The sequence below is a fragment of the Nannobrachium achirus genome (assembly GCF_963921795.1).
Source record: "Nannobrachium achirus genome assembly, chromosome: 6".
Taxonomy (NCBI): domain Eukaryota; kingdom Metazoa; phylum Chordata; class Actinopteri; order Myctophiformes; family Myctophidae; genus Nannobrachium; species Nannobrachium achirus.
Genome location: NC_137815.1, coordinates 53961981 through 53980127, shown reverse-complemented (window position 1 = coordinate 53980127; position 18147 = coordinate 53961981). Strand labels below are relative to the sequence as shown.

Below are 18147 nucleotides of genomic sequence, written 5' to 3'. Positions count from 1 at the left end.
ACATTTTTGTCAGGGAGAGCTCAGCCAGAGCTCTTAATTGCTCCCTTTGAACTTCGAAGGGCTTGTGCACTAAGGTAATCGATTGTGCCATAAAAGTGTCAAGTCCTCGTTAGTGATCTCTCTAATCAATGAAAGCATAAAAGACAACTACCTTTTTGATGCCTGTCATAGAGGGGAGGGGGAGGGGGGAATGTTTTTGTGTACACACAAGCTTGCCTATGTTTCCTTTAAACCAGATAATTTCATGGAAATGCAAACACATTTCTTTTTTGCATTCGGCCTCAAGTTCAATGCCGAGAAAACAACTATTTACAGTTAACATGGAGGACACTGCATATGGGACAGTGCCCCAGGGCCTCAAGCACCGTCCCCGGCGGAGGTTAGGGCCCTTAGTCACGTTTGCCCTCAAAATGTCTTATTGCTCTGGGCTAGTGCACTAGTAGGCTAATACTGTAATTACAATTGTACACACCTTGCATTTTTCATATTCCCTTTCTGTTTGCTATGTGAAATGAAAGTATATCTTTAAAACATTAACTGCAAAAAAGGAGAGAAAAGTACTGACGAACTAAAATGCATAATCATAAATCATAAACAATGAGTGTGTATTCATCTGTCATATTTAATGTTCATTGGTAATATTACATATCATGGACATTGGTGACCTTGATGGGGGCATTCACATTGTTATACCAGCTTGTTTGACAGCACGTTCTGTTGAGTTTGCCTTTTATGTGCAGTTTTAACAAGTCAATCTACATTTTGCAATTGGCAAATAGACACATCATAATTTGCTTGGTCTCTGAGTACATGATATAGCTTTGTTGTCCTAGAAGAGCTGAAATCATAAAGAAATAAAATCTGAACATAAGTCAGATACATTTGATACAAGTTGCAATATCAGCTGTATTAAAAGTTTAAATATTTAAACTTTTATGACAAAATAAATAATGCTGAAAAGGTTGAAATATTGATTTAAATATTTAGGAAGCTATGATGGAATCGAATCAAGAGTGTACCAGACTGGATGATGGAAGAGCTTGGGCACATGTGCACTTGGTGTGTACTTTGGCGGCAAGTTGTTTTGTTTTTCCCAATAAAAAAGTAAACCCACTTAAACCCTATAAACTTTGCTGAGCCCGGGAATCCTTAGGGGTCTTCTCCAAAAAATAGGCAATCTACAAGCTCACAATGCATCGCAAATTCGCAACACTTAGATCGGCTAACCCTTAGGCAACATGCCCAGGGATTAGGGATGGGACGATACACGATATTATCGTTTATTGCGATAAAAAACACTCACAATAATCGCATCGTGGAGATTTAATTTATCGTGATATCGTCCTCCGTCATGCACTGGGATCAATTCACCTTTTATTTGCCAAGCTGCATATCCGGTACCACTTAAACCCTCTATAATATTGGTAAAAGGTATGATATACCGGTACGTACTTGATACAGTCTTTTTTTCTCACTCTATCAAATGTCTTTGCCAAAAAAAAAAGCTCACAAAAGAAATAGCTCACAAACGCGTCGCAACGAGCTTGTAGATCTGCTATTTTTTGGCAAATGTTCCGTCCCAGAATAATGGATTTTGATTATCGCGATAATATCGTAAATCGCAATTTCTTTTGTCACAATAATCGTGATATGAAATTTTTATATCGTCCCATCCCTACCGGGGATGCTACATTTCAAGTCCAGTTTTTACAGACATTTTTATAGACATTAAAAATATCCTCCCAAGTCAACTTACACTGAAATAGCGTATTTGATTGACAGTCATGGCTTGTCTCGTTGCCCATCCAGCATTCAGCCAGGGCACAGTGAAAGTGTGTGTAACTCTTTACGAGCGTTCCGTGCATTTCACAATAGGAGCAGGTTGGTCCCAGACAGCTCTGAATGAATGGTCAAAGCATCCATCCTGTGGTACCATCTTCTGACAGGTGAGAACAAACAGAGGCACTCATGCCCTCTTGAGCATGTATTTAATGTTTTGACAACATCATCTGTCATGGCCAGCGATCTCACACTTCGCATAAATAGAGCGCCATCTCAGTGCTGCCATTGAAGTCAAATCCAGCCACACAACAATGGTTTTCTCACCATACCACACCCTCTCCTACACATCATTAACACACAAAAATAAACAGTTTCTCTAAAATGCAACTTTTTTCTTTTTATTATTGTGGTTTCATTCAAAGGCAAATGAAGGTAAAATAAAAAAGAGGCATACAAACAGACTAAAGGGAGATTTTAAAAACACAGCAAACAGAGCACACGTATACAACCACACGTGCTCGCACACACACGCGCACACACACACACACACGCACACACACGCACACACACACGCACGCACGCACACACGCGCACGCACACCTACACACACACACACGCACGCACGCACGCACGCACGCACACACACACACACACACACACACACACACGCGAGCAAACACCACCCACCTGCCCCGCCCAACCGCATATGTACAAACGTACACATATATAATCACTCAGCTATCATCCATGCACAAGATCACAAATGGAACCAGGAAGTAACCTGCTGCTTGTAAATGAAGTCTAATGCAGGAGCAACAACATTACGTGGACATCCCCTCGACACATGGCTTCTCCCCATCATAGGGCCTCCACCCTTGTTCAACGTCCTACGGTCCATGAAATCTTCCCTTCATTATACCCCAGAGTTGTTGAGGTGGCTCTGACATCCTGCCTATAGTCCATATTCATGTCCGCCCTTTGAATGTGTTCATGCAGGTATAGCTTCCTGAAAACTTGTGGATTTCTTCGAGTGCAGCTTGTGGCATGAAGCTGGAGGGCAGATACAGTACAATGTCAGGTGGTCATGTGCACATAGTGATTGAAAATGAAACCTATAGATCTACAAGCTCATAATGTGTCACACAGCAGCACCTTGCAAGTTTGTAGATTGTCTATTTTCAGCATGCGACTGATTGCACAATGAAGAATAATCTCTGCTGTCGGGCCGAAACCTCCTAACTCCAAAATGTTCATTTTCTGGAAAATGAGCTCAAGTGGAGTTAGGAGGTTTTGACCGAAGGGCTTTTTACTACTTTTCATTGGTTCAATATTATTTTAAGCAACACACAGACGTAAAGGCTGTTCAATAGCACATATTTATGAAAAAAAGAGAGGGCCAATCGGGTGGAGTTAGCTGGTTTGGCAGAAAGTGTGGAGTTAGGATGTTTTATCCCAAGCACTTTTTACATTGGTTCAATATTATTTTAACCAACACTCAGCTGGGTGTTTAATAGCCCTGATTTATGCCAAAAGAAAAAAATCAAAAAAATGGAGTTACGTTTTTGACGATAAATTTCATCGCACGATGGTGCTGCTTGCAGACAAAAACTGATCTTCAAGCTACCAGGATGCATTTTTAGCTTGTGTTGCATGTGTCTTGCAAGCGACACCGTCATACTACATAATAAATTAAATTAGGCTCAAAACCTTACCTTTTGAGCATGACGAGGGCGTGCATGGTCCACGGTAGGTATACATAGGCCTGGTCTGTTCTGACTGCATCTACAGTCCTCTGGGCAACTGTTTCGGGTTTGAGTGGTGGGAAGAGCTGTGGAAATCTATGGAATAGAACCAGCCAATACAGAAGAAAGTTATTCATCTTTCATTCATCATCTTTCCCATGCAACACAGAAAGGATTAAACATTTAGTTAAAACTGCAAATGTACACATATATAATCACTATTTTTAATTGAAGATAAAATGCACTAACAAAGTAAACCATATCAGCTGACCACAGTCAATTAAGGAGAGGGATGATTACTGTACCCTTTATTTCAGAGATCTTATTGGGAGCTTATTTGTTCGGGAGCATCTGACAACCTGGGGTTTTCAATGTTGTTAGTTGGGACCTTTGTTTTAACATCTCTCATTGCGGATGGCATGCTAATGTATGTTACCGCTGTTGTGGTGAGAACATGTTCAACTTCAGATGGATTTTATGGAGATTCAGTTGAAGTGAACTTGTTCATCTCTTTTGCATGGTCATAATGCCAGCTTGTTTGTTCTGTCCATTTCTGTGTGACTAACTGTCATTGCTGCTGACTCAAGCGCATCAGTTGGCCTATTTACTAATGGTCCCTTTCTGGCACACAGTTTATGGAAAACCTTTCTTGTTTTACTCTGCAATGGCAGTTATTTAAACTGGAGCAATGGTAAGTATAGTAAAACAGTACACTACTTTGTACAATGCTTCAACTTAAAAATACTTAGGAGAGCAAAATTACAAATCAAACACGATGCATAAAAAAAGACACAAAAAACAACTTACAGTATATAGTAATGAGATTAATTTAAATTCATTGCTTTCCTCCTCTATACTCTTAAGAAAACTCTGCTGGAGTAGTAGTGGGATAAGCATACATTCCTAGAATGCCAGTGTCGCAACATAACAACCGCGAAAACAGTACGATCCGGGATACTCTTTCACATTTCCGACCATCCGGGTGCCGTGCCCTTCTCACCTGACTCTCATGCCCTGGAACATCTCTGTGTTGGTGTGGAAGGGGAGCACGGTGGTGCAGCCCACGCCGGGACAGTCCAGCAGACCCAGCGTCAGGCTCTCCATGAAGGCCAAGGACGAGGCTTTGGAGGTGCAATAGTCTATGGCCCCGGGGATGGGGGACTGCGACAGGATGGAGTTTATGCACACGACGTGGCCGTGCTGCAGTTCCAACATCCGCGGCAGGAAGGCCTTTGTAGTCTGGACATGGAGGGGAGAGGAAATGGACGGAGGGGAGAGGAAAGGATATAATAAGGGGTGAATACAGGGGTGTCGCACCAAATTCTGGGCCCTGGGTACAAGGATTCACTGCGGGGGGCCCCCATGAATGTTCTTCATAGGGGGAGGGAGTTTAACCCATTTAGACTGGGTGGGAACGCATTATTACGCATTACTTTGTGCTTTAGCTATTGAAAATTAGCAGATATACAAGCTCACAGCGCGGCAGTGCCGCGCTGCGAACTTGTAATGTTTTTAATCTGTTTGTAATCTGCTTTTTTTTTTGTGTCAGTGCTGCTCAAACTTTTTCATGTGAAGGACCCCCAACATGATATGTATTTGGCCACGGACCACCATCTCAGAATATTTAGTTCCAGGGACCCCCCAGAAGCAAAATTTGGGTTTACAAATGTTCGCTTAAAAAATACATATATTCAAAGATTATCACGACTTTTCAAAAATAGCAGATCTACAAGCTCACATCGCGGCACCTTGCCGTGCTGTGAGCTTGTAGATCTGCTATTCTTCAATAGCTAAAGTATAAAATAATCAAGGCCCCTCCGCCTTGGGCCCTAGTAACTCAGTCCCACTCCCCCCCCCCCCCCTCTCCCTTGTGACACCCCTGGGTGAATAAATGGAGATGAGGAATTGAATGGAACGAGACAACGAAACATATGCAGTCAGACAAAGAGAGAGGAAAAGGGGCCTGGAGTGGAGCCACAGATTAAGTTTCCGTTTCCATTTAGTTGATAATTGCATTTCTGTCTGCATACTTCATGGTCTTTTGATCCCCATTCTCGCTGAAAAATGCCACGACTTTCGGAGCTGCTCTGATGTGTCAGTGGCTGAGAGGCAATTTGGAAATACCCCACTTAAGCTGCCACAAAGGTAGCCATGATTGTCAGGTCCTATAGCACCTATATATACTTGTGTGTTATTACTCTAAATCCAGTGCTTGTACAGGATGAGGGTAATCTGCTGTCAGGAATTTCCCCACATCTCTGTGTGTCTGTGTGCATGTTAGGGATGGGACGATATGAACATTTCATATCACGATTACTGTGACCAAAGAAATCACGATTTACGATGTTATCGCGATAATCAAAATCCATTATCCTGGGGCGGAACATTTGCCAAAAAAGTGCAGATCTACAAGCTCACAACGTGTCGCACCGTGACGCGTTGTGAGCTTTTTTGTGAACTTTTTTTGGCAAAGATATTTGATAGAATGAAAAAAAAAAGACTGTATCAAGTACCGTACGTATATTATAAGTACCTTTTACCAATTATAGAGCGTTTAAGTTATGCAGATATGCAGCTCGGCAAATAAAAGGTGAATTGATCCCAGTGCATGATGGAGGACGATATCACGATAAATTAAATCTCCACGATACGATTATCGTGAGTCTTTTTTATCACGATAAACGATAATATCGCGTATCGTCCCATCCCTACTCTGTGCATCCCTGTGTTGTCTGTGTGCATGTCTGCGTCAGTGTGGGGAGCACTCACCCAGAACTGTCCCATGGTGTTCACGTGTTGAGACTTCAGAAGTGCGTCATCGTCGCTGTCCATCAGACTTTTGCCGTGGACCACCGCTGCGTTGTTCACTAATATTGTAACATCCCCCACCTGAGAAGAACAGCACCGCCGTCAAACAGATACATCACTCCTGCACACGTTGTTTGCTATCTCTTCCCTTTCACAAGATGATAACGCCAGAGCTGACAGCAATATCCTACTGCCTTTATGAAAACATTTCAATTGTACAGTAATCTATATGCCAGATGGGAGAGAGACGCAGCTCTGAGCTCAATACCAAGAATGAAAAAGGGGAGCAAAATAAACTCTAGAGTGAAGCGTCTCACAACTCAAAGTGACATCTTTCTGTGCACATTAAGAACGTCTCTACTTCACTGACTTCGAGTTAACGTACCTTTTCCCGAACCACCATGGCTTGCCTGTATACTTCCTCTCGATTGGCCACGTCACACAGGAAGTAATGGCACTCCGTTCCAGAGAGTGATATCTCTTCGGCTGTTTCTTTGAGGCACTTTTCTGTGCGGCCCCACAGGATCACCTATCAAAAAAGAAAAGCATTTTCAAAAAGTTAATACTGGCATTTTACAATAGGAATGGAGCAGACACCGATGCCAAGTGAGATGCAGGGATACACAAGAATCTCTCTGTCTCTGTCTCGCTCTCATATATACTGCCATTGCATATCGTCGTTGTCGGGTGGAAACCATGTATGTCCAAAAAGGTTTGTGTTTAGGCTATAATTTAAAAAAATGAACTAAATAGTGAAAACAGTTTTGTTTTCACTACTTTTGTGCGACGGCCTTGTCTGATGAATCAGGGCTTTACTTTGCGGAAAAACGTACAGATTTGAAACTTGGAGACACGAGGCTTCTGCCCGACAGTGACGATATGTTTTGTGTCATTTTTCTGTCATTGGGACTTGGTCTAAGAGCGGGGGAGATCTTTGGGTAGAAATACCCTTTTCATTCGGGAGAACAGAGAGGCCATTTTCAGTCCTACAAATAGTTTTGGGGGGAAGATTAAAGGGGGTGGGGGGGGGGGTTGCTGTGTGAATGAACTGTCTCTTCATCTGCCTCAGAGACTAAATGAAGGCCGGTCATTTGAGCAGAGAGAACATGGGGGTTGGACGTAGGTGGGTGGGGGGGCTACTGATTGGGCAATTAGATCTGTCAGTCTTTGGGGTCAGGGAAAGGTAATGAAATCAGGGGGTGAGCCCTCCTCATCTCTCAAACACACATTCTCAGAGAGATTACACGGCCGGTTGGGCAGATGAGCCCCGTCATTTCTGGTCAGGGAGTCTGAAAACAGTTGCGTGTGTGAAGTGCTGAGGGGGCCAGTGTGGGGTTTGGCTGGTCGCCCGTGACCAAGGTTAATATTTGAGCAGAAAGTCCTCTGGAAAGTGATCTTTGTGTGCGTGCGCATGTGTGTGTGTGTGTGTGTGTGTGTGTGTGTGTGTGTGTGTGTGTGTGTGTGTGTGTGTGTGTGTGTGTGTGTGTGTGTGTGTGTGTGAGCACATGGGCCAGCCTTTACCTCACCCTTATTGTATTAAAATAATGTTTATCTGTGCACATATAAATCCAGCTGTTGGTTGTGATATTTTTTTTGCAAGAGTTATTGCAAACACATGCATGGATGAATGTATTTTCAAAAACTCACAAAATGTAATTCAAAAGCTTTTTTCTTGCATTCTTTTTCTCTTACTTTTTAGTAATTTTTTATTTGTATTTATCTTGGTTTTGTTTGTGACTCTTAATCTTCTAACTTGTGTTTCACTCTAATGCTGTTGCTGCTATGATGACACTTAAATTTCCCTCCGGGATCAATAAAGGTTTATCTTATCTTTGATCATGTATTGTGCTTTGAACTAGTAGACCAGCTCAACGGACTAAAAGTAACAGGCTGTTTTGCTTGTATACCTGCTGCTATTTTGGAATAGCCAATGTATAAAAAAGGGGTTAAAATGATTGTGATGCTGCTGTATTAACACATTTCCCTTAGAACCCCTTGGAACCCCCTCAAGGACCCCTGGGGGTCCCCAGATCCCACTTTGAGAAGCACTTATTATAACCAGTTATTTTGTAGTAACACGCTACAGAATGATCAAAATAATATCTTTTACATTTTTACTTTTCAATCAGTCCACGTTTTAAAGGAGAAGTTCACCCCCAAAATGACCTTTTTTCGATTGATTACTCATGCCATGGAGACTTGAGTTCAATAATATGTTTTTGTTTTTTTGTCAATTTGTGTTTTCAGATATTTAACCACTTGAGCTGACATTAGCTAATAAAATTGACCTTTTAATCTGTACTGTGCTCTTTTCCCCCTCTACACCAAACATATTTGTTTGGCGTTGTGAGCTTGTAAATCTGCTATTTTTGGCTACAGTTCTCAGAATATGGACACTAGGGTTCAAGATGTTAATATAAAAAGGATTGGAAGACTTGGAGGACCCCCTGTAGTGACTCTGAGGACCCGCTAGGGGTCCCGGGCCCCCTGTTGAAGACCCTTGGTCTATAAGGTCTTTGGGGTTTCGAAATGGATGGGGAAAAGCATCACGTTCCTATGGGGCACATTCTTTACATCCTTATCAGTTCCAGTGCTATAAATGTTTGCCCAACACCCTCCCTGCTGTCCTCATTTCATTGTGCTTTCTGTTTGCTTCATTTGCAAGCCCAGATTTGAGTAATCAGTGAAGACGGACAGGTCTTGATAAATAACCCAAAGCTTTTAATAGGATTCAAGCCTAACAAACAAAGCTGACACTTCTCATTAAATAGTGGCACTCAAACTGTGCTCTCCTATTCCTTGTTATTTAATTTGCTAGGTTTATCACCCATCACAACACACGCACGCGCGCACACACACACACACACACACACACACACACACACACACACGCGCGCGCGCGCGCGTGCACACACGCACGCACGCATACACACTTATCAGAACGAACAATGTTCAGGATAAATTGCTATCAGGACAGAAACCATTAAAGGAACACAGCTTCTTATTGACTTGATTCACAGTGGCATTTAATTTAATAATGTTAATTGTGGGTGTTTCATTTAGGTGTTTCTGTCTGCCAGCATTAAAGTTAGTCTATTGACCTAGCATAAGACCCCTGATTATCACTGATAAACCAGTGATTGCTTTAACTGATTGCACACCTAATGAGGTTCTAAAGCAGTGGCTCTCAAAGTGGGCTCCGGGGACCCCCAGGGAGCCTTGGGGGGTTTCCAGGGGGTCCCCAGCCAAATGTGTTACTATCGCAGTCATTTCAACCCATTTATCCATATTTGACACGTTGGCTATTAAAAAATAGCAGATAAACAAGCTCACAGTGCGTCACTTCGTTCCGTGCTGCACATTTCTAGATGGACATTGTCAATTCAAAGTAGTCTCATTTACTTTCATTGCCGGAACTATGGGCATTTTCCACAACTGATTCCCATTCAACCCGTACTTTCATCTACTTTCATTGTCAAGTACTATTATGCTATACATTATATGCTGATTTCCCACCCTCGCTATGCAACTTGGGCGGCGCTTAGTGGACAAAACGACCATCGGAATGCGTGGGCACACATTCGCTTGGCTTCCACTTTGCTCGGGTGTCTCAAGGGGCTCAAGCCCACTTCTCTCAACACGCCTGCCTCGTTTTCAAGTGATGTAAACTGTGTCTTCGGTGCCTTTTTATTGAACTCTATATAGGGGAAATGGAGATTGATAAAGAACTGATGGTGCTTGGTTATCATCTGCCGGTTTTGACTTAATGCTAAGCTCCACTCCTGTGTAGCTACTTAATGTGGTTACATTTAAGTTTGGGCCATATACAGTATCTGCCTGTGCTCAAGGTCTGCAGCCTGTCCCCCTGTAGACAAAGGATGGAAAATAAATAAATGTCCTCTAGTGAGAGAATTGTGACCTACTGTAACAGGAAATCCTGCCCATATAGAGTTCCTCCCTCCCTAACATCACCTGTTCAGGTGTGTGTATATCTATTTATCTATCTAGCTAAATACAAATAATAATTACCGGTATTACAATTCAGGCCTTTAGCAAACTCACTTATCCAGAGCAACATACAAGTGCAAAATCTGAGTACATACGAAATCATGCTTAATGCAGTCACATAATTAAGGCACAAAAGACAATAGAACGATCTACAACAGCAGCTGATGCGTGGAGGGTTATTTTTGAATGTGCATTAGTCCTGACAGCACACATCTCCCAGGTTTGAAAGTAAAGGCTGGGTGGGTATGAGGCTGAGCCCTCCATTTCACACCCATTGTATGGGCAAGCAGAGTGTGTGTGTGTGTGGTGGGGGGGGGGGGGGGGGGGGGGGGGGGGGGGGGGGGGCACACAGAGGGGGCAGGAGGAGTTCAGGAGGCAGTCGCCTGCCGCTGTCTAATTACTGCGGAGACAGCAGGGTCAGTTGCAGGGCAATACCCAGCTGGGAGCAGTGTGCTTCCCGCCTACAGCCCAACAACACACTCGCCCTCTCTCTCTCACACACACACACACACACACACACACACACACACACACACACACACACACACCCACACACACACACACACACGCATGCATGCACTGCCTGTCGCCAGTGCCCTGGTTTGCGTCTCTTCATCTTTCTAGTTTCCAGTTTTTTATGTGGGGAATAAAAACATTATGATCATGCAACGGTTTTCACCACCAAGCTGTTCTAGAGTTCTCGTTAAGGAAATATGCCTGGGGTGGAGAGGAGCTTTGCGGAGCCTTTTGTGTGAATAAGCCATTTAAAGTTGTGAGCCATTCACTGGAACAGTCCCTGAAAGCCGTCTCCCAGTGCTCTGAACTTGGATGCTGCCTTTGTAAATGCTTGCTCGCTGTGGTTTATTGTCTCAGTGCTCCGTTGTGTAACGGTTCCCTTAACAACACACCAGAAGCACCCCCCCACCCCCCACACATGAGTGTGCGTGCAGGCGCGTGCGCGCACGCACACACACACACACACACACACACACACACACACACACACACACACACACACACACACACACACACACACACACACACACACACACACACAATCCCAGCTCTCCATCTCATTCTTCCATCAATGCTGCAGTTAGTCCTTCCCATACCGTGAAAAACACCAGAGAGAGAGAAAGAGAGAGAGAGGAAATTCCGTCTGCCAGTCACAAAGAAAGAGGGCTCAAACTGGGGTTGAACTCTCATTCTTGGAGGTTAGTGCTTCCCATAAAGAACGTCCTATTTCTTTTTAGCATCCCTTTAGGATGGGAGTAATTGTCAGGCACACTACCACAGGTGTTGTTTTCAAAGCCTTCACACCTTGATAATGCCCAACAATGGGGCGGCTGAAAAGCGTGGTGACATCCTTTGTTGTGCAGCTGCAAAGTATAGCTTTTAAAACCCGCAGGTTTCCTCTCGCTTGTTCCCCCCGAGGAGCTGGTATTGAAAGGTCGCAGAAGGCAGTTAGTGTTTCACAGGGTGTGTGTGTGGGTTTTTTGCACCATATTCACCTGCTAAGATTTGTCCTTAAAGAGAGCTTTGCAGTCACAGTGCAGTGCAGGGACGTGCAAAGAATGTTAGGGGCTGAAATTTCAAAAAGGGCCTTTTGGTGAAATATCGTTAATAGCAGACCTCCAAGCTCACAACGCGTCGCAGCGCGACGCGTTGTGAGCTTGGAGGTCGGCTATTTTCGGTGCGTGATATCACACTGAACTAAGCATAATCAATTTCTTTCACCATAGTAAAAACTGCATTCATGGTCTCGAGAGGGCACTTTTTACAGACGGATAAAAGGGCAGGGGCTCAAGCCCCCTTTGATGTCTATGTGTGCACGTGCAGTGCCAGTGTCCAACATACACCGTGCACAGTGCACAGAAAAATGATTTTGCAGCTCATTGCATACAATGGTGGGAATTGCCATTTTGTTCTCTATACTCTCATCTGATGAGAGTGAACCAGGGCTTGACATTAACTTTTTGAGGCACTTGTCCTTTGGACAAGTACATTTCTCACTCACTTCTTCAGGCACAAAAGTCACTTGTCCGGATAGAAATTAGCCATTCACAGCATTTCCCCCCCACAAATAATTAAGACCCCCCCTTGGCCCCCTTCACTCCATAGTATCGGCAGTCCATAGTCTGCATACAGCACAAAGCTGATAGGAGCATCACAGAAAAAGTGAAACCAAGAGCCACTACACTACAAGTACATTTGTAATGAACTTGTCCATAAAGATGTATTAGTTGTCCCGGACAACAAGACAAGCCTTAATGTCATGCACTGTGAACATACAGCTGCTTGTACTTTGATACACCTTGTGGTGAAACCTGTCCGGGAATCTCAACTGTCTCCCCTAAGTCAACCAGGAGCTGCCAGTCCCTTGCTGTTACGAGCAGGCCTCCCTGGGTCTTTTTGGGGGGCTGAGGTTTCTCGCCTGCTCAATAAAAGATGATTGTTGGTTGGGTGTTGCTGCTTGCTGTCCTTAATGCCAGTGCTACTGTCTGCAGCACACCGATACCGCCCATCTCCCAAGGCCTTTAAGCAGCAGCTGAGGATATGCTCCAATGATCCCATTTTCTGTCAAAGTTGGCAAGCTGGTGACTCCACCAGGCGCCCAGGTTGGCAGGGCTCGAGTCGGGAGGACGTCATACACTGACTGGACTAAGAACTTGAATTAGTATGGCTCCGCCTTCCAGAGTTCTGCCCAGGAGATCTTATGGCCAGCTTTATGCTCCCACTTGGTCCAGGCCCCTTGCTTGCACAATGCACATGCCCACCATTCTGCTGAAGCACGTACCTCCCCCGGGATGAGCTTGCGCCTCTCCTTTCCTTACTGGATTACTACCAAGCCCAGCCCGGCCAGCAGCCACAATGTCCACAAGGGTGCGGTGCCGTTCCACTGCATCCTAGGCGCTCCACTTCCTTCCTTTTCTTACCTCAACACCTGCTGGTGAGACGGGATGCCATGCTGATGCCATGCTGATAAATCCAGATCTTCATTAAATCCAGATCTTCATTAAAGTCTCGAACATGCAATGAGCTGTTTGAGACCTTGAAGGAGCCATCTGCATCCGGGCATTGATGTTGTTGTTATCGTGAGGGCGTCCATGAATGCTCTAAATCGGCAGATGCCAGAAATGGACATTGGACCTCTACACTCCACCTCCGCAGACTGCCCAACACGGACACAGAGATTGTGCAGCCGGTTATGATACCCTACTCTCTAGACGATGCCACTCCGATGTTGAAGTCCCAGAGGACACCCTCAGACTAGGATGAGGTTTCGGATTTTCTCTGGGACATGGTGCATGCTCAGGGCCAGTTCCACTATGCTTGTGTGGTATCGAAGCGTAAGCGTTGGAATTAACACATTACAGCTAATGAGACAGCAGTGGTGCACATAGCTGCATAATATGATGCACATAGCTGCATAATAATGTTGTCTGGTGGTGGCATGTTAGAAAATGCATAGCCTGAAATGTTGATGTGAACAGTCAACAACTGTTTGTTTGACCAGTATCAATGTAGTCACTGAAGCATTTCAAGCCCAAGTGCCTGTTCCCTGTTGGGGAGGGGAGGGGGGAGTCTGGTCTATTTATAAGTGCTCAGAGTGCATGGTTTAGCTGGGTGGGGTAGTCCTCTGGTCTAGAGCAGGCCAAGCTCCTTTGTTGGCGAAATTGTGTTTGAGATATATTACCGGCTGCTACCAATAAAATCACAAATCATTAGTATTCATCAGTTTGATGTCACGGTTTGTCACCTGTTTACTCATCCTAATGTCATTATGGGGCAAACATTCAACAGAAATTGTTGTGAGCTTGCAGATTGGCTATTTTCAGCAAAGAGATTTGGTGAAGGGGGGGGGGGGGCAAGTTTTGCGGCCTTGGGGAACCTGGTCAACAAAGGTTTAAGTGTTGTTAACCATATTCTTTTTCGGCGTGGGAACACATTTTAGTGTAGTACAGTACATGTACAGTATGTAGCAACATATTTGTTTTTGAAATGTTTGAATACTATTTGACGTTTTTCAGAAAACTTAGGTCAGGCCTAAAAGTTGTGCTCTATATGCTATTTGCAACAGTTCTGGCTACTGCAGGCGATCAGAGTTAAACTTTGTTGTCAAAGGGATCTGTCTGCATTTCCAATAGAGCTTTGGAACAGGGGAATACAGGAAAAGCTTTGATGACGTGTTTTAGAGTAAAGTTTTTGTGCACGTGCAGACATGTAGACTACACACTCACAGTTAGACATGCACGCGCTAGCACACACACACACACACACACACACACACACACACACACACACACACACACACACACACACACACACAGACAGACGCACGCGCACGCGCACACGCACGCACACACACACACACACACACACACACACACACACACACACACACACACACACACACACACACACACACACACACGCCACTGGTTAACGCTCACAATATTCAAATCTGTCATCAGTGGCATCAGTTCAGAAAAAGCTAAGGTTTGGCAACATGACTTGTGTCTTGCCCATGTTGCCATACCTTAGCAACAGGCACGATGAAAAGTACATTTTATTATCTGTAGCCAAGGTATGGCAGCCGCCATAGCTTGCCATACCCATACTTGACGCCTCTGTCTGTCATAGAACAGCATGCATCAGTCAGAAGCATGTCAGAATGGATGTCAGCCCAATCCTCAACTAGATTGTATCAGTGAGGCTCTCCAGACTTGCCCTCCAGCTGACCCGAACGTCATACAATACTTGAACCAATTAAACTGAAGTCAGTGTCAATCATCTTATTGGACCAATTACTTAACACCATAATAATCCCAGTTTGAATATTATTAGGGAAGGGGAGTTGCAGTAGCCTATAAGGGTGGACTCTCTACCTGCCAAGGCTGTTTGTAGAGGCTAACCCCCAGTTTGCATGACATTGAAGGTTTTGAGAAGAGCTCAGTCACCATCTACCCATTAGTCATAAGCATCAAAACAATAACTTCTATTGACACATGCATTTAGTCTATTGCATTGGTTCTCAAAGTGGGGCCCGAGGACCCCCAGGGGTCCTTGAGGGAGTTCAAGGGGTCCCCAGCTAAATTATAAGTTAGGAATGGGTATGTGTAACTCAGCGAGTCTACAAATGTAATCAAATGCACTTATGCACCCATTAACTTGGGGTCCTCAGAGATATAAATACCATTAAATGGGGGGTCCGCAGCCTAATGCATGTCAAAAGGGGTCTCTAGCATATCTTTTCAAATGGGGGTCCGCGGGCGTAAGTGTAAATGTGGGTGTCCTTGACATGAAAAAAGTTTGAGAACCACTGGTCTATTGCGGTGAAATCTAAGTGCATCGAACGTGCAACAAGTTGTAGGCTACGTTTAGAAGGCTCAAACGTAAATGAATAGACATGCAATGCTGCAGCACTTGGGTCGTCGGCTATACCATTACCTTTTTAGCCCCCTGCTTGGCAAACTCTTTGGCCAGGTAGCGGCCGATGCCCCGTCCCCCGCCGGTGATCAGCACCACGTCGCTGCTCAGGTCTTTCCGTCTGCTCGGTAACAGCGAGCAGACACTTGCTTTCAGAACGTAATAGATCATCTGAACCGGGAAAAGAAACACACGGCCCACGCTCCTCAGATCCATCTCGGATGGTTCTTGGGTAATAGCCTGCGATGATATTGTTTACGCAAGTTTGTGAGTAGTCGGATATACAGAGACGCAAAAATGCTTTAGAATTATTATCCGTATGCGAACGATATCATTTGCAGTCACTATGCAGTTGCACCAATAATCCACAAGCGAGACATTAAAGCGCTGTCACTTCGTGGAGCTCTGACATGTTAGGCAACAAGATCTCTCAAAAAAAGAGTGAGTGATCGCTCATAACGCCTTGTCGTTGCTTGGTAATAAACCTACAGCCTTAAACATGGAACAGGTCGAGGCGAGGCGACGCGTCTTTCTCCGTATCGAGCGCACTACTGCTGGAACTCTGGGCTCGGTGTTGTGTTCCTACTCTATACGTTACCGCCTCTACTCTACTCTGTCTAGTCTACTACTGCTTTATGGCTTTTCTCGTTCTGGTGGCGAAAGGACCTGGACGGACCTGACTGAGCCTGAGGGGAGTTTTGTTGGAGCATTAATCCTGATTGACATGTTAAGTGTATGGGGGTGATGTCTGCTCCTAGTGGCTGTTGCGCCTTCATCTCTCCACACGGTGCCTACAGTTGAAAGTCCAGTCATCTCTAGATTAGAAGCAGGGGTGGGAAAAGTACTCAAAGGTTTTACTTTTAATTAAAAGTAGCTATCAATACTGTAGAAATACTCTTTTACACTTATAAGTGTGGAATTCAAAATGTAGGCCTACTTGAGTAAAAGTACAAAAGTATTATAAAACATTACTAAAAGTACCAAAAGTAGCAAGTAGCCTATACTCATTATGCAGAATGTCCCATTTCACAAGTTTCCAAATGTATAAAATGAATTAGCCTACATTTTGAAAATAGCAGATCTACAAGCTCATGACAGTGAGCTTGTAGATCAGCTATTTTCAAATGGCAGAAATATATATGACTGGTTAATATATGTTTTGTAATAATAATCTAAATCTACAAAGTAGGCCTAACTATAGTAACTAAAATGTTCAACTGTAGTAGAGTAAAGGTAGGCTACTATTTGGATCCAGATGTAGAGTAGAAGTAAAAGTATTGGAAATGGGAAATAGGCCCCTACTCAAGTAGGCCTTGGGTAAGCAAGTACGAACTACGAATACCTCAATATTGTAAGTACAGAGCATAAGTACTGGATAGAAACATTTAAGATACTTTCTCTTTCATAATCACCCATATGCTAAATGGGCCAGCTATTAGGTGCACTCACCCAGGCACGTGCACATGCGCACAGACTTGTCAAATTGACAGTTTTTTGTTGTTGTTGTCTTGTTTTGTGGTGGAGACCGACAGACTGCATTTTGCCTATAGCCTATGCTGGCTGCCTTTAGGATCGCAACACCATTCTGTTCCATTAGATATAGACCTATTAGACAACTTTGGCATTGCTACCATCACAAATGATGTAATGGGTGCAAAGGTGCAGTATCTAACTATATACAAATGACAAAACATAGATATCTACAACCCATTATGGACAAATGTTTTTCGTGTTAATGCTGACAGACTGTTTGAACCTGTTTGTGATGGCAGTTTAAAAAATAAACCATGTCATTTTGTATACATGTGCAGTTTGAGAAATAGGTCAACTGAAGTTACAGAATCATGGCCAAATGACAGACCGAGCTTTGCATGAATGAATACCTACCTGAACAAATCCTGTGAATTCATGGGCCTCAGATGAGATTCCAGGCTGTGATTTTTGGCCCAGACCCTGTGATGTGTGCTGTGTAGCGTTGAATGCAGGGCCTTTTCAGCAACTGGGATGGGTTTAAAGAGCAGCCTCACAATGGTGGCTTTGTGCTGGGCTCAGCTACTCAGAGAAGGCAGAGGGGCTCTTGGGGACTGCTAGAGGCTCTGACACAAAACAGCTCCAGATGCTGTCATCTTTTTGTATATTGAAACAAGAAAGTCTAAACTCAAAATTAAACTGCGTTAAAAGTTGACCCTAAACTGGTTCAGTTCCCAACTGAACTGAAATTCCTTACCCTGTATTATGATTTGTTATGCAATTATTAAGACAGTGGTGACGGTATTCAGGCTGTACCCAGATATCTAAATCTAAAGACATCCAATGCCAGAGAACAGTTTATTTTCACTCATGCATGCTATCACTGCCATCTACAGATCAACAGTGT

General features: G+C 44.0%; 1 protein-coding gene across 1 annotated transcript; it reads right to left on the bottom strand.

The window, feature by feature from the left end:
- Positions 1 to 2479: 2479 nt before the first annotated feature.
- Positions 2480 to 16425, bottom strand: dhrs3b (dehydrogenase/reductase (SDR family) member 3b). The gene is made up of 6 exons (XM_080728417.1): positions 15792 to 16425; positions 6718 to 6861; positions 6294 to 6413; positions 4525 to 4763; positions 3495 to 3620; positions 2480 to 2832 (listed from the first exon to the last, which is right to left on the bottom strand). Exons 1-6 carry the CDS (start codon positions 15984 to 15986, stop codon positions 2748 to 2750), a joined length of 909 nt encoding a protein of 302 aa, XP_080584543.1. The 5' UTR covers positions 15987 to 16425; the 3' UTR covers positions 2480 to 2747.
- Positions 16426 to 18147: the final 1722 nt, after the last annotated feature.

Excerpts from the sequence above, each read along its gene's own strand:
- dhrs3b (XM_080728417.1), bottom strand. The coding sequence starts at position 15,986 with ATGGATCTGAGGAGCGTGGGCCGTGTGTTTCTTTTCCCGGTTCAGATG. Across the intron at positions 3,621-4,524 it reads TTCCAGGGCATGAGAGTCAG|ATTTCCACAGCTCTTCCCAC; the intron begins GTGAGAAGGGCA and ends TCTATTCCATAG. Across the intron at positions 2,833-3,494 it reads GCCCTCGTCATGCTCAAAAG|CTTCATGCCACAAGCTGCAC; the intron begins GTAAGGTTTTGA and ends TCTGCCCTCCAG.